Source organism: Diceros bicornis, chromosome 1, assembly GCF_020826845.1.
Source record: "Diceros bicornis minor isolate mBicDic1 chromosome 1, mDicBic1.mat.cur, whole genome shotgun sequence".
Lineage (NCBI taxonomy): Eukaryota > Metazoa > Chordata > Mammalia > Perissodactyla > Rhinocerotidae > Diceros > Diceros bicornis.
Window position 1 is genome coordinate 75,454,136 of NC_080740.1, and position 15,865 is coordinate 75,470,000.

At 48.2% G+C, this 15,865-nt stretch overlaps 1 protein-coding gene across 1 annotated transcript in view; it reads left to right on the forward strand.

The window, feature by feature from the left end:
• The first annotated feature begins 1,447 nt into the window (after positions 1 to 1,447).
• Positions 1,448 to 15,865, forward strand: part of ADRA1B (adrenoceptor alpha 1B) — a 47,240-nt gene continuing 32,822 nt past the window's right edge. Inside the window, exon 1 of the mRNA XM_058545138.1 lies at positions 1,448 to 2,633. Within this exon, the coding sequence (XP_058401121.1) occupies positions 1,685 to 2,633 (949 nt within the window). The 5' untranslated portion in view covers positions 1,448 to 1,684. The remainder of the gene's footprint in view (positions 2,634 to 15,865) is intronic.

Below are 15,865 nucleotides of genomic sequence, written 5' to 3' on the forward strand. Positions count from 1 at the left end.
CCTGGGGGGAAAGTGTGACACAGCAGCCAAGTGCTCAAATTTGGATAGACTCACCTTTGGGTTCAACTCCTAGCTCTCTCCTTGATGGCTGTGTGGACTTGGGCAAAGAGTTAAACTTCCCTGGACCTTGGTGTGCCATCCACAAAATGGAAATGATGATGAGAATAGTCCTTCTTTCATGAGCAAATGCAAAAAGTACTTAGCACACCGTCTGGGATGTAACAAGTGTTGGATAAACGTCACCTAATATAAGGCTGTCCCTCAACATCTTTGTCCACACCTTCTCTCATTTGGGAGTGTGTCCCTATAGCTGAATGTCCAACGTGGATATCAGACAGAAAGGGAAAAAAATCAACAAATACTCCAGATTCCCCAAGTCCCTTCCTCAGACGCCTCTTACCCCACCACTACCACCACCCTCACCCCAGATAGCCCTCTAGATTATTTCTCATTTCTTTCAGGTCTTGATTCAAATATCACTTCAGTGACGTCTCGAGCCATTTAAAATTTCGAATGCCCCCCCCCACACACACCATTCCATTTCTCCCTCCCTGTTTTATTTTCTCTATTACACCTGTCAGCACAGGACACACCTCATAATCTGCTTACTTGTTTATTGTCTGTCTCCTTCCACTAGCATGTAAGCTCCTGGAGGGTAGGGGTCTTTGCTTTGTCTCAATTGCTATGCCCACCGCACCTAGAACAGAACCCAGGGCAGGCAGTGGGGACTCGTTTACAATTTGTTGAAAGAATGAGTGAGTGAGTGAGTATCTGAGTGAGTGAGTGAAGAATGAATGAAGAGAAGCCTGAATTTTATTACGAGACCAGAGAGATTTCACACGGTGATAAAGGATAGGGGTTGGTCTCAGATCTGACTCAAGTCCTCTCACCTGCCTAACCTTGGAATTCTTCCTCTTGTGGGTGCCACGCAAGTTGCATAGCCCCCTAAATCTGGGGGCTGACTCCACACGCCCCCATTAGAAGTAAGCACCCCTACCTCACTCTTGAAACTGAGAAGGAACAGGAGGGAAAAGAATCCCAGCGGGCCACCTCGGGGTGGGAGACAAGGGCATCCCCCCGCCCAGGTCGCTCTTCCTACCTCCCGCGCAAGGCTTGCCCCGGGGGGCGGCGGGGGCGTGGCGGGGCTGCTGGCTGACCCGGCTGGCGGCGTCGGGGCTGCGGGCGCCTTCGCTGGACCCGCATTGCCCCCTAGTGCCGCGCGGAGTCAGGGCGCCGGGCTCCCCCGCCTGATGTCACCGCCGTGCAGCCAGCCCAGAGGCGGCTCATTGAAAGCAGACCCTCCTCGGCGCTGGCTGGGCGGAGGCGCCGCCGTCCGCAGACCCGCGGCGCGCGGACCGAGCCGGGCGCCCCCTGCCCGCCGCCCCCTGCTCCCCGCCGCTCCCCCGCCAGCCCGGCCCGGCGCGCCTGACGTGGACCATTAAACTTGGAGCTGCCGCCTCGTCCCCTCTCTCCTCCTCCTCCCTCTGACAGGCGAGCGAGCGGCTCGGTGCAGGCAGGAGACGTGCCGCCGGGTTGGGCTGCCCGGGAGAGATGACTTCTGGCCGGGAGGGCGCCTCTGGAAAGAAGACCACGGGGGAAGCAAAGTTTCAGGGCAGCTGAGGAGCCTTCGCCGCAGCCCTTCCAAGCCCTCTCACCTCCCTGGCTATGGAGGGCGGACTCTAAGATGAATCCCGATCTGGACACCGGCCACAACACATCAGCACCTGCCCACTGGGGAGAGTTGAAAAATGCCAACTTCACTGGCCCCAACCAGACCTCGAGCAATTCCACACTGCCCCAGCTGGACATCACCAGGGCCATCTCCGTGGGCCTGGTGCTGGGCGCCTTCATCCTCTTTGCCATCGTGGGCAACATCCTCGTCATCTTGTCTGTGGCCTGCAACCGTCACCTGCGGACGCCCACCAACTACTTCATCGTCAACCTGGCCATTGCCGACCTGCTGCTGAGCCTCACTGTGCTGCCCTTCTCGGCTGCCCTGGAGGTGCTCGGCTACTGGGTGCTGGGGCGGATCTTCTGCGACATCTGGGCCGCCGTGGACGTCCTGTGCTGCACAGCTTCCATTCTGAGCCTGTGCGCCATCTCCATCGATCGCTACATCGGGGTGCGCTACTCTCTGCAGTACCCCGCGCTGGTTACCCGGAGGAAGGCCATCTTGGCGCTCCTCAGTGTCTGGGTCTTGTCCACTGTTATCTCCATCGGGCCTCTCCTTGGGTGGAAGGAGCCGGCACCCAACGATGACAAGGAATGCGGGGTCACCGAAGAACCCTTCTACGCCCTCTTCTCCTCCCTGGGCTCCTTCTACATCCCTCTGGCGGTCATTCTGGTCATGTACTGCCGTGTCTACATCGTTGCCAAGAGGACCACCAAGAACCTGGAGGCAGGAGTCATGAAGGAGATGTCCAACTCCAAGGAGCTGACCCTGAGGATCCACTCCAAGAACTTTCACGAGGACGCCCTAAGCAGTACCAAGGCCAAGGGCCACAACCCCAGGAGTTCCATAGCTGTCAAACTTTTTAAGTTCTCCAGGGAAAAGAAAGCAGCCAAGACCTTGGGCATAGTGGTCGGTATGTTCATCTTGTGTTGGCTACCCTTCTTCATCGCTCTACCACTTGGTAAGTTGGGGCCTGGCGGAGGGGAACCGGGCATTTTCAGATCTGGGGTTTACTGATGAGCTTACTGTAAAGTTTTTTGTGGGTTCTGTTTTTTTTTATGCAGTCTGTGTGTTTGGAGATTGGAGAATATTGTTTGTTCTGCAAAGGCTTTGCAGATTGGGTAGCTGGCCAAGAACCAACTCAGGTGTTAGTGGAACATGCTAAGATACTAGTCACTCGAAATAGAACCACGAGAGGAGAATCTGGTATGTGGAATGACTCATTCAGCAGCCTCGGTTTAATAATTAAAAAGGACACTGGACTTGAACATCACACCAGTGTGATTTCAGTGGTACTGAGGTGCCGGCTAAGGCAGCGTCACGAATGCAGCACACGAAATAGTTTGTAGTTACCGCAGCCACGGCATTGGGGAGCAGGGAGGCAGCTCGTACACAGAAAGGCAGTTTTCATTCAGCATTTCCAGGGCTCTTGCAGAGACCTACGCTTCTCCAGAGCTTTGCAGAGGCTGCGTTCTCCCCCTCCTCCCTTCACAGCTTGCTGTCACCTCTGCACACTCCCTTCGTTATGAGTTAATACAAGCATTTTACAGCCACATGGCCCCAACCAGCCTTTAAGTCATGTAAAGCTTGAGATTTGAAAGAGAAGCAAGATGACCAGAGGGTCACACATTCTCAGTTTTCACCCAAAAATGTCCTAACTCTTGTGATTTATGGAATACTCGGAATTAAATTATAGCTGTCCCTCACCTTCGGCTGCCAGACACCAAGTCCTGCCAGGATGAAATTGAGTCCTTCCTCACCCATAAAAATACATCCATCTTCTTTTGTTCAGTGGTCATACTAACTGAATTGTTCAAAAGGCTACCTGATTTCTTCTAAGGAAGAAGCAGAGGTCTGGTTAGGGGGCAAACCTAGAGGAAAATATGGAGACGTGCTGTCCACATGGCTCGGGAAACACTTGTCCCTTCTCTGAGGCACTGATCTGCCCTGATTTCTTCTCCTTTCCCTGGGGGACACTCCAGAAAATGAATGGAGGGAGGTGATCATGGCAAAGTCATGTGTGTGGTATCAGAAGAGGTAACAGCTGCTGCCGGCCATGGACCACGTCCGCCCACAGTCACACCAGGGGCTCGGTCAGATACTAAACCAAGCAGATCCCTCAAGTAACTGAAAATCTGAAGACACACTGCTTTCAAGAAAAAGGCGAATGGAAGGAAAGCAAACTGATACCAGGAGTTTCCGTTTTAAAAAGATAAAGAAAAAAGAGCTGTTTAACCTACTCTCCATGTTGTCTTTTCTAAGGCAGGCTCGTGAGCTAAGGCTTTTCAGAAATATTTCCAGTGTGTTGAGTGGAAAGGGTTTGACACTCTGCCCCGCCTCCCCCCAGAGTGATCCCGTCCCACTACAGAGAAGCTCTCTTTTTTCCCCCAAGGTCTCAGGTTCATTTTACAGGCTTGTTGGGTTAAAGTAGGTGACAGTTCACACTGCATTGGACCATGCCAAGATGATGGTTGTAAATGGCCACTTATTAGCTCTGTGACCTTGGGCAAATCACCACTCCTCTGTGAGCCTCAGTTTCTTTATCTGCATAAGAGGACTAATTACTATTTTCTCCTTGGAGTTTGCACTAATGCATGGAAAGGACTTAATACAGTGTCTGTTTTAAGCGCAGTAAATGCCCAATGAAAGTTAGGTCTTTCACCCCTCAGCTATAACTGTGTGTTTTCTCCTTCTCTACTCATTTGCCAGTCCGACACCTGTTACTACATGCTCAGAGGGAACTAGATCTTTCTCCTTTCTTCTTTCTGTCCCTGCTCCTCAGCCTGCAGAGGCTGTGACCAGAGCATCCTCAGGAAGAAGGTCCCAGCAGGATGCAGGAATGGATCAAAGGTGCAGGCTTTCACTTTAGGAGGCAAGAGAAACAGCTCCAAACAGGCAAGGACGCTGCCAGCTTGTTGAAACGGGAAGAGCACTGCTCTGGGGGTCAGGAGCACTAGAGTTCCCACGTGAGCTTTGCCATCAGTTAGCTCTGTGACCCTAGGCTCGTTGCTTTACCTCTCTGGGCTTTGGATCTCACTTCCAGAAAACAAAAGGGTTGGCCTAGATCAAGAGCTCTCAAACTTTGGTAAGGATCAGAATCATCTGTGGAACTTGATGAATATGCAGCTTCTTAGGCCTAACCCACAGAGAGTCTCATTGAGTAAATTAAGTGGATCCCAGGAATGCTCATGTGTAACCAGTCCACCAGGTGATTCGGAGGAGGTGATCCACAGACCAGGCTTTGAGAATCACTGGCCAGAGGATCTCTCAGCTCCCTTCAGGCTCCAGCCTCCCGGACTCCAAGGTTTAAATGCTGCAAAGCTTAGCCCTTCCCCTGCCACACAGGGGTGCGGGATGATGTGGCTTCTCTCTGGGTCTGGCTTGTCAAGCTCACCCTCACTTTCTTCTCACTCACGCTATTCCCGCTCTCTCCCCTTTCTGTCTCTGCCTTTCTGAGACCTTATCCCCCTAACATCTCAGGTCCTTGGCTTCCATGCCACAGAAAGTGAGACATTCTTGCCACCCTGTTGCTATCAGAGCTCGTTTCTCCTCTCCTTGCCATGAAAACTTTCTGACCATCCCTGCCATTCTCTCCCGGACATCTCCCAGTGTGCTGTCCCTGAGCTGACTCCGTCCACGTGCTTCTCCCCCGGAAACCCAACCCTTGGCAGGTGAGGAATATGGACTCCAGGCCTTGGGTTTCGGATGGACTCCGAAAGGTACTCAAGAGCTTCAAACAGAGAAGGTCCTTAATTCACGTATTCTTAATAATTTAGGAGGAGCACCCAAGCAAAACAGGGTTTTTCTTGTGGATTTCTACTTCATCTCAGTTCCAATAACACCCAAATGAAAGTAGCATGATGTAGAACAACAACTCCTTTGGAATCTGAGGAAGCCTCCAAATACTAAACTTTCCATGAAAGGCTTTTCACTTAAAATGAGGAGAAAACGTGCAGATCTGGGGGAGCTAGTGGTTGGCAAACAGAGACGTGCAGGTAGGAGTAACTTTCAACTGGACGTAGACTCCCAGGTGCCTGGATGGCATGAGATTTCCATAGCTGTGTTTGTCTTCTCCGTGGGAGAGGAGGGTTGGGATCCCTCCTGGGAAGGAGGGAAAATAGCTATGCCGCCTACAGGGTCCTGCTCAGGGGCCCCATTTGTTTTCCTTCCTTTCTAATTTTTATTTTTGGGAGCAGAGTTGGGCTGCCTGCAGAGCCAGGCATCTCATCTCCTGTGGAGCCCTCCCCACCTGTAGCATCCTCCCTACCTCCTCCCCACCCTTTCCCTGTGGCCTCAGACCAAGTCGGGCCAGGGACCAGCTCTCACTTGTGAGCAGGGATGGATTCCACCAAACAAGGACCTCTTTATTCAGACCCTGGAATCAGGCCGGGGAGGGACAGGAAATAATTGGAATATAATATAGCAGCATTTCTACTCGATGGGCCATGTGCAAGATGTCCAAGAAATCTTCAGCTGCCCAACATTATAATGCAAGCCAGCTCCCACTCGCCTGAGGAAGGCCTGATCAGGGTCTCCAGAAGCGGCTGGGCCACTGAGGGATGTGCACTGCACTCAGGGGGATGTATGGGGGTAGGGGGGGTGAGCAGGAAGTGCTGGGCAGCCAACTGGTGGCTGAGCTGAGTGTGTTGCTTAGAAAGCACTGGAAGCTTGCCTCACTCCAAATCTTTCTTCCGTCTTTTAAAATGCTGAAAGGCACCAGGAAGCCATTATTGAACTAACTACTTTCCCCTCCAAATAAATGCAGGTCAATTTCAAAGAAAGAGTTGTGTTCTCTATAGTACTGGAACCAGCTAGGAATCGCTCTCTCCATTGATTTGTTTCTCCAGTTATCTCATTTGAGTCAGTGCTGATGAATTCCCACCTCCCACGAGAGCACAAGGGAGGGTGGGGGTCCCAGAGATGACTCGGGGCAGAGCCATCCCCACAAACACACACACTAATCCTCCAGCTCTGAGGTTTCAAAACACAGGGATTTGAGTTGCTCGTGAGGAAAGCAATTGCTTTGAGCGAGAGGGAAATTTTTATACACAGGGAATCCTTCCTAGAAGAGGGAAATTCTACTGAAGGAAAATACATTTGACCATTTATGAAATCATTAATAAAGACTTCCTAAAGTACCTACTATGTGCTAGGCAGTACACTAATCACTGGGTTGTTCAGCCAAAAGCAAATATGGCCCTGCCTGCAGGAGGCTTACAGCCTAGTGAGATTATGTTATCATGGAGCACGTACTATGTGCCAGGCATTCTGCTAGGCCCTCTACAGACATCATCTCGTTAATCCTCACAGCTACCCTGACAGGGGAGAGTAATTGCTCCCTCTTGACAGATGGATATACTGAAGCTCAGAGAGGTTAGACCTCTTGCCCAAGGTCACAGAGCAAGTAAATGATACATCCAAGAATCTAATCCAGGTCTGTCAGAACAGGCACATACCTATTCCACTGCACAAAGGAGATGTCTGGCCTTTTTGCTGTCTGGTCCCAATCTGCTCTCATAGCAAATGTTCTCCAGGAATCCCAGAGCCACCTTGTCAAAAGCCGGTTATTGTACTTCTGTTACAAAACCCTGCCTTTCTTCCACTCCCCGCTCACTCTTGAAAAAAGATTCACTCTTAAAATGTCGGGGAAGTTCATCCACATTCTAGCTCAGGGCTAGATTTTCTCCATACCTCCTGCACTGTGATAATATAGGGCTCTCAAGTTTGGGCACTTTGTCACCCCAGCCATAAGGAAAAAGTGGGACCTTGCCCTTCATCTAGGGACCTGGCTCCACATCTTCAATCACTCACTCATTCATTCATTCATTCACTGAGTAAGTATGTATTTATTGGATGCCTGCTATGTCCAGGCATTGTGCTGGAGATAAAGAGTGGTGAGCAAAACAGCAATGTTCCATGTTCTCATAGAATTTAGTCCTAGTGGGAAACACAGATAATTTGAAATATACACTCATGCAAATAAACATGAATGCAAATTGTGATAAGTGACTTGAAGAAAAAGGGTGAGATGCTATTACAAGCATACAGCAGGGGTCAGTATATCACAGGAGTCCCCTGAGTGATGTTTAGGCAGAACCCTGAATGGGTTGGAAGGGCTAATTCAGTGAAGGGAGCAGGTAGAAGAAGAGGGCTCTCGAGAGAAGGAAGGACAGGCCTGCAAGTCCTGAGGAAGGAACTGGTGGGAAACTAACAGAACTTGGAGACTAGAGAGGAGGCAGGTGCAAGTCCAGGCTGGAGGAGTGGGAAGAGGCCAGGCCACGCAGGGACTTTTAGGCCACATTATGGACTTTAGATTTTATCTTAAGTTGCATTGGCCACTATCAAAGGATTTGAAGCAGATGAGAGATACAATCTGAATTATGTCTTTAAAAGATGACTCAGGCTGCCGTATGGAGCACAAACCAGAGACGGGCAGTTAAGAGGTCACAATCCCAGTGAGAGCTGGTGGTGACTTAGACCAAGCTGGTGGCAGTGGAGGTAGAGAGAAGTGGACAGACTCAAGGACTTGGGAATGGGTTGGTTATGCTGTAGGAGGGTTAGTGAGAGCAGGAATGTGTCTGGAATAACCCTGAGGTGTCTGAGTGATGGAGGTACCATTTGTTGAGATGCCAGAGAAACGTGGCCAAGAGGATTCCCCCCAGAATCTTCCTCAGACTCCATTCATCAGGGCTCATAAGACACCATGCCAGGAGTGATACGCCAGACACTCTTATGAATTGAGTAGACAAAATGTCTAACCCAAAAGCCAGGAGCCATGACCAATGGCAAGTCTGGCTGCTCATTAGAAACATCTGGCAGGGGGCCTGTTTCCAAAAGCATAGATTCTTGGGCTCCACTGCAGATCTTTTGTATCAGAATCTCTCATGACGGGGCCAAGAATCTCAATTTTTAACAAGTTCCCCAGGTGATTCTTATGCGGCCAGCGTAGCACCTGTCCTCCCCATGTCTGGGAAACCCTGGAATAAACACTCCATGGAGAGCCAAAAAAAACTTGGTTAAGATTCCCTAGTGCAGCCAGAAGCATCCTCAATCCTGCCTCGTCCCTTGGGCCAGTCCACATGGAGGAAAGCAGAAGGCTGGCAGGAGGGAAAGTGAATTCTTTAAACCAGAGCCTCCCTGGAGGAGGGGAAGAGAATGATCGCTGTGGAAGCAGCTCTTCAATGCAGCAGGCACACTGCTCAACATGGAATGCTCTTTATAGCTCGTGATTTTCACAACCCCTCTGCAGAGCAAGCATCATTGCCCCTGTGTTTGTAGGTGATGGAACTAGAGTGCAGAGGGGTTCAGTAACTTGCCCAAGGTCACACAGCTAGTAAATGGCAGAGTCTATCGCACTCCACATTTGGCACTCAACAAACATTCATTATGTCATTTCTGTTGTTACTACACTGCTTCCCGAAAGTTTGTCTGAGGTCTGGTGCCCATGGGTGATAAAATTTTTACTGGCTCATGACAAAATGAGAAAAAAATTAGGAAAATTCAGTGTTTTTCCAAATGTATTCAGTATAAATGACTGTCCTTTTATTCTAAAGACTATGTTCTTTCTATTTTTGGACACTGAAATAGCATTTCTTTGATGGAACGATGGTAATAAGTGGTGGTGCTAGTCATTGTGTGTGTGTGTGCGCGTGCACATGTTTAATGTCCCATTTGGCAAAGTAAAAAGTTAGTAACCCTATGTCTATCCCCACGAAAAAATTTTTTTGAAATTTTACTGTGAGTCTCCCAAAGTCTTGGAATCATGGAGGCACCACGGTGGTTCAACACCATAAATATTCCTGTGAGAAAGCAGGAAAGACGAGAGGGAGAGAGGAAGAGAGGGAAGGGATGGATAAATGAGATAGCCTCAGCTTTCCCGTGAGATCTGAAGGACTGGGCAGAGGGCGAGGAGGGCGAAGGATGATGTGTGAAGGGTCGTGCTTGTCAGGTACGACATGATGAGGGGCCATTTGTGGAGGCACCCAGTCCTGCTGGGGCAAAACAGGCCACAGAAGGGCCAGCGGGTGCATTTGTGGCTGCAGTGCCATCAGAGATGGGCCTATTAAGATCTGTAATGCAGGAGATGCCTTTACCTGAGGATGCGTGTGGCTCATAAAAATAACTGATGGCCGCCGGGCCACACCGGGAAATTGCTTTCTGCCATATCTGCAGACTGTTTCCGCAGTCGCTGTGCTCCCTGACCGCGTCTGATAATAATAATACTAATAGCTACCATTTATTAGGTCATGCCGTATGCCAGGCTTACACCGGGCTGGGGGCGCTTTCCATGCGTTCTCTCCTTCTCTGCTCCCCAAAGGCTTACGAAGTGGGCACTGTTGTTGTCTCCATTTTACAGAAGAGGAAACTGAAGCTCAGAGAGACTGAGTGATTTGCCCCAGGCCACCCAGCTGAGCAGTAACAGAACCCGGATTCTTCTAGGCAATCAGATAAGGCTAAAGTGTTCATCACTGGGGGTCCCCTAGGTGTGGGGCTCTGAGCCCCGATTTATGAAAGCCCAAAAAGGAACTGGGAAACCAGAGTCTATTCTGAGAAGCAGGCAAGGAAGGGCAAGTGGATGCCTATCATTCAGCAGCCTAGAGGCACCGAATCCTGGTGAGAACATAAAAATATAAAAGTAATTGGGTCTTTCCTCTAGCAAGATAAGTCAAAATTTCTTTTATTATGGATACTTTAGACTTTTTTCAGCTTCATAACTTATTATGGCAATGTCACATACGTTTTTAAGATTTTTATCAAATTTAGGGAAACATAAAATTTGGAAGATTTTTCACAGTTTAATCTCTGTCTGCATCCGTTGCAGATCTTAATTCACCTCTACCACTCACATACGTGTGGTCTCAGCACCACAGGACCCTTTCCTATCTCGGATCAGCCTCTGGTCCTACCTCCTGATATCACAGGGCCTAGTGAGTCGGCATCATGGACAAGAGAGTATTTCTAGAAGCTGTTTTCCATCTTGCAGTAACTCAGCCTGATGATAACCTAGCTATGCAGAAAGAAAAGATTGCAAACCACATACATATATTTGACAGAACCCAAATGAAATGTATCTTCACTCAACTCTTAGCCCGTTCCCAAAAACGCCCCCAACCCCTATATTAACACCACATGAGGAGAAACAGGTCAGAAAGAAGGCTGAGTGGAAATAGACAGTGGTCCTAACCAATTGCAGTTAATAGATCTTACCTTTGGAAACTTTACGAAATCGTATGACCATTGCTGGGTTCCCTCCCAGGGCCTTGGAGGGTCCCATGAAGACAGGAGCCCTGCGGCTAAATGGGTGCCCTTCATCCACACCCAAACACCGCAGAGATGGCTCTCTGTAACCACCTCGTGACTGACGGACTTACCTATCTCCTCTACAAGCTGTGAACTTCTTGTAAGCAATGACCACGTCTTTGCTCTCTGCCTAACACGGGTGCTCACAAAAGCTAGATGAATGAGAGAGTGCACAGCACGGTGGGTTCAGCAGAAGAATCAGGAACGAACTCCAACTCAAGTAGAACGATTTCCCGTTTCCACAATACACCTCGCACTTTCCTTCTGCTGTGCCTTTGCTCGTACTGTTCTCCCTGTCAAGAATGCTCTTCCCATACCCTCTGAATATCCAAATCCTTCCCACCTGCATACCCCCGGCTCTGTTGACGCCTCTCTCATGGAATCTTTCCTGGTTCCTACCCTGTCCCGGCAATGATCACTCCTTCATACCCTGTTGACGAGGCTCATCTCATTTGTCCATGGGGTCAGGACCCACAGGCAGCTCTTCAGCAGTGCTACCAGGCTGCAGATTCTGGAGGGCAGGGGCCATGTCTGACTCACGCTCTTGTCCTCCACGCCCAGAGACATGTACCTCATAGATTCTCAGTAAAAATAGCAGTTGCCGCTGCGATTCATACAGTGTGTGCTGGACTTCATCCACCATTTGAGCCTCCCACAGTCCATCTGTAGGTGTTCATGTTTCCCCCATTTTATAAATGAGGAAATGGGCTGAGTGGTTAAGGGACTTGTCCCATTTCTTGAAATCACCAGGAGCCCATCGAACAGAGACTGTCGTGACCGCTCTTGTGAAACCATAATGGCAATATGGGCCTGGTCATGCGGCCAGTGAGGAAAGACTGGGTAGGTGGAGCCCAGAGTGGACACAAGGCTGGAGCTTGAAAATCCATTCTTAATTAAAAGGTTGCTGTTCCACCTGCCTCTAGGGGAGACTGTCCACTGCCAGTCAGCCCCCATTTCCCCTCACCTTACCAGCGCTTGTCACCTCCCTCTCACTTCTGGGAGGATATGGTCAGATTTGGTCCCCACAGAAGTGGGAGAGGAGGAAACAGTTCTAGTGACTTTATAGCAGGGCCAGATGAAGACCTTCAGAGAGGCCCAAGGTATTGAGAAGTGAACGCCACCCCACCTCCAAATGTAACCCTAAATTAAAACACACGTGTGCGTGTGCACACACACACACACACACACACGGAGCCATAGATAAATGTAAGGCCAACAACATTCTGATTTATTCCACAAAGTCTACTTTTTGTTTTTGTTTTGTTTTGTTTTGTTTTTGGTGAGGAAGATTGGACCTGAGCTAACATCCGTGCCCATCTTCCTCTATTTTGTATATGGGACACCACCACAGCTTGGCTTGATGAGTAGTGTGTAGGTCTGCGCCCAGGATCCGAACCTGCGAACCCTGGGCCGCCAAAGTGGAACGCACAAACTTAACCACTATGCTACCAGGCTGGCGCCTACTTTGATTATTTTAATATCAAATTATTTCCAAAAAATGGAGGTGCCCCAGGTTTGCTAATGCTCTAAAGACACACTGAGTCTGTTCATTGGGTAAGATAGCACTGCTATATAGCGGGGCAACCAGACATTCCAGTTTGCCTGAGCCAGTTCCCATTTATGTCTGTTACCAAAGCATGATTATTATATAGTCAGTCATGTGTCTCTTAACAACAGGGACACATTCTGAGAAATATGTTGTTAGGTAATTTTGTCATTGTGTAAACATCACAGAGTGTACTTACACAAACCTAGAGGGTATAGCCTACTACACACCTAGGCTTTATGGTACTTATCTTATGGGACCACCATTGCAGTCTGTGGTTGACTGAAACATTGTCATGGGGCACATGACTGTAACAACCCCTTTATTCTCAAAAGTATCTCAATTTGAATGAAGAAAGTACCTCCCTATGTTAATCCCCGGCGTACTAATCCCTGGCGTAAGAGTGCTTATAGCAGAACCCCCAACAGTGCCTGAGTTTCACTGAGGAGCCTGAGATGCAGGGGGAGAGAGGATCTGGCACCCACAGCCTCGACAGCTCAAAGATTAATAATGAGAGAATGAAGTGAACATCAATTTAAGGAGGAAAGACGCAACTTCACATGTGTGTTTGTTGTGGGAAACAGGAGTTATTGTAAATGTTGGTTTGAAATTTTTAAATCTTCATTCAGTTAATGTACTCTGCTTACACAAGTGAGTGACTGAGCTGCGATCTGAATCCATGGCCGGCTGACCCTAAATAAATACTTAGCAAATGAGTGAGTAAGTGAAGGAATGAATCCATTTCAGCACAAGACACATAGTGTGATCTGAATGATGAGTGTCTCCAGAATATAGAGGAAACAGAAAGAAGAGTGGGCTGAAATAAGATTTGGGGGAAGAGGAGGAAAATGAGCTGTGTCTTAAGGACTTGTAAGGCTGGAATAACTGTAGGGGGAGGGGCATCTTCAGCCCATCCATCGCCCCCCGTCCTGGCATGACAGAGCCTGAGTCAGCCCAGGGCACAATCCTCACTGACAGGCTTGTGTTCTTAGGACTCTGTTAACAGCACACTCGTCACCATACCCACCGGCAGCACGTCTGAGCCCCCTTTGGACACTCAAGTGCCCCTCTCTGGTGTGAGCACAGGAACTGTGCTATAAAAGTTGCACCAATGGACAGTTCAGGCCAAAATGTTCAGAAACAGAATGTTCTAGCTCATGCAAGTGGACCATTCCTCACAGAACCCCATTTAATTTTTCCAGCGGTATCTGCCCACGGGGTCTTGCTCCTCTGAAGCCGAGTTGCTTTTGGGGCTTGGCTTTGCACACTTTTTAAAATTCTTCTTTAAGATAGAGTTTCCTGCCAGGCTGATGTGCGTTGCTTGGAGGCTGAGCTCAGCACCCTGGCCGTGCCCCAGAAGGAGGTTAAAATGGGACCAAGGGCAAGCCCGGCTCACTGTCATTCGCAGGCCTGGGCCCGAAGGCTCACACCACTAGCACAGGGCCGGGCAGAGATCCAGGGAGACAGCTGGTGGGGGAGGAGAACGTTCCACCAACTAGAACGAAAAAAAAATTACATCTCCGATTTATATATTCGGGCCATAAATCGCCCCCTGGCATCAAGAGAAAGTGGTAGGGCCCCTATCCCTGCTTCCAGGTGCACCCTCACAGTGTCTTTTGGCTTCTTGTCCCCAGACCTTCCGATTTTACCTTAACACAAGGACTCTCAGGCATTTTTGTTCCATGGGCCCCTGTGGCAATCTGGTGAAGCCCCTTCTCGCATAGATACATAAAATGAGACAGGATTTCAAAGAAAACCAATTATGTTGAAATAGCTATTATAATGTTGAAAAAAAACCAAATTTATTATAGAGTAAAAAATGTTCTTCTTTATTAACATATTAAATAAACAAGATTTAGCAGCAAGTCAAATAAATAACTACTATAATTTTGAAGTAGTGACAAGTGGAAATATTTCAAGATGTCTGCAACAAACGTAATGTGATATCGTAAATCTGATTTCTATTGGTGACAAACACTGCTAATTCTACTGTGGCTTGCTGCCTACGTTCCTAGTGAAGGAAATGCTAACTTTCAGCCAAAGGTTAGCTTGGAAAAAAAAAAAAAAAAAGGTAATTTTTCCCATCTAAGTTCACAGACCTCCTAACCCCAGATTAAAAAGACTCACAGCATTAGAAAGATGTACTTCAAAATGTGAGGTTTTTTACACTTTTTTCTTTTAAACAATACAGTCTTAGGACCACAGAGAACTTGGATTCTGTGTACCATCATGCTTTGTAACTATTTTGCATGATTACTTGTAGCAATTCTTTAATCAACAAGTTTCAGGGGCCGGCTCCGTGGCTTAGCGGTTAAGTGCGCGCGCTCTGATGCTGGCGGCCCGGGTTTGGATCCCGAGCGCGCCCCAAGGCACCACTTCTCCGTCCAACGCGAGGCTGAGTCCCACGTACAGCAACTAGAAGGATGTGAACCTATGACATACAACTATCTACTGGGGCTTTGGGGGGAAAAAAATGAATAAATAAAATCTTTAAAAAAAAAAAAAAAGTTTCTTCATTAAAAAATAATGCATAGGGGCTGGCCTGGTGGCATAGTGGTTAAGTTCGGGCACTCTGCTTTGGTGGCCCGGTGTTGGCAGGTTCAAATACCGGGCGTGGACCAATGCACCATTCATCAAGCCACCCTGTGGCAGCATCCCACATACAAAATAGAGGAAGATGGGCACGGATGTTAACTCAGGGCCAGTCTTCCTCAGCTAACAGATGTTAGCTAAGGGCCAGTCTTCCTCACCCCCCCTAAAAAAAAGCATAGACTTTTATTTAAATCAGAGACAAGAAAAAAAACATTCAAAAAAATTCTTCTGCTCTCACCAGACCCCTGGTCCATCTCTATCCCTCACCCTCAGTCCTTTTCCCCAGAAGCAAACACTGTTACCAGATTGTGTATGCTTCCAGAAATATTCTATTTACTTGTAAGCATACATATGCATATGGGTGATTATGTATATAGAAGAGTGTGTACGTGTATGGGATGTGTGTTTCCACCCTGTTTATTTCTACAAATAGTATCATTTTATAAACATTATAGTGAAGGTTACGTTTTACACTCATCAGCATATCTTGGACATAGTTCTATGTCAGAATGTATAGTTATGCTTTCCTTTTCATGGCTGTATGGTAATCCATTTCATGGAGTATCCTATTTTACTTACCAGTTTCCCAATTGATTGACATTTAGGTTATTTTCAGTTTTTTGCTGCTACAGACAGTGTTACAATGGGTACTCGTGTGTATATGTCTGTGCCCATATTTTCAAGATAAATTCTTAGAAATGGAATCACTGGGGCAAGGAATATTTGGCATTTTAAGTTTAACCTGATTATGTCAA